Source organism: Dipodomys ordii, unplaced genomic scaffold (assembly GCF_000151885.1).
Source record: "Dipodomys ordii isolate 6190 unplaced genomic scaffold, Dord_2.0 Scaffold69, whole genome shotgun sequence".
Classification (NCBI taxonomy): domain Eukaryota; kingdom Metazoa; phylum Chordata; class Mammalia; order Rodentia; family Heteromyidae; genus Dipodomys; species Dipodomys ordii.
Window position 1 is genome coordinate 1,101,862 of NW_012267285.1, and position 846 is coordinate 1,102,707.

Here is an 846-nt window from a genome sequence, read left to right on the forward strand (position 1 = left end):
CCCCGCGCCCCCACACTGCGCAGGCGCAGGCGCAGGGAGGACCCACCGCGCAGGCTCAGAGCGGTAGCTAGGAAGGAGGCCCGCCTCACTGCGCATGCTCAGAGAGTGGTACCTAGGAAGGAGGCCATGCCTCACGTGCTACCTAGGAAAGTGGCCCCGCCTCACTGCGCATGCTCAGAGTGCTACCTAGGAAGGCGGCCCCGCCTCACTGCGCATGCTCAGTGAGTGGTACCTGGGAAGGAGGCCATGCCTCATGCGCATGCTCAGGGAGTGGTACCTAGGAAAGCAGCCCGCCTCACTGCGCATGCTCAGAGAGTGGTACCTGGGAAGGAGGCCCCACCTCACTGCGCATGCTCAGAGTGGTACCTGGGAAGGAGGCCCCGCCTCACTGCGCATGCTCAGAGCGTGGTACCTAGGAAGGCAGCCCCGCCTCACTGCGCATGCTCAGGGAATGGTGCCTGGAAAGGAGGCCCGCCTGACTGCGCATGCTCAGCGCATGCTCAGAGCGTAGACCTGGGAAGGAGGCCCTGCCTCACCGCGCATGCTCAGAGTGGTACCTGGGAGGGCGGCCCCGCCTCACCGCGCATGCTCAGAGCCCTCCCCGCCACCCGCCACTCACCATGACCACGGCGATGCCAATGCCCACCGCGCCGATGATGTGGAACTTGCTGTCGAAGACCTCTTGGATGGCATCGGGGCAGGGCTTCGGGGGCAGAGGGGACCGGGGTCACACAGTCGCTTCCGGGTCACCAAATCCCCTCCCTCAGCCCCCGCCCCCGGGGTGCGGGCGGGCTGAGCAGGGGCCGGGGGACAGCCACGACCCGGGGGAGGCCCGGGGCTCCCCCT

General features: G+C 67.8%; 1 protein-coding gene across 1 annotated transcript in view; it reads right to left on the bottom strand.

Moving 5' to 3' along the window:
* Positions 1-846, bottom strand: part of Cd9 (CD9 molecule) — a 30,216-nt gene that overhangs the window by 12,103 nt on the left and 17,267 nt on the right. The window contains exon 7 of the mRNA XM_013023657.1: positions 620-703. Within this exon, the coding sequence (XP_012879111.1) occupies positions 620-703 (84 nt within the window). The remainder of the gene's footprint in view (positions 1-619; positions 704-846) is intronic.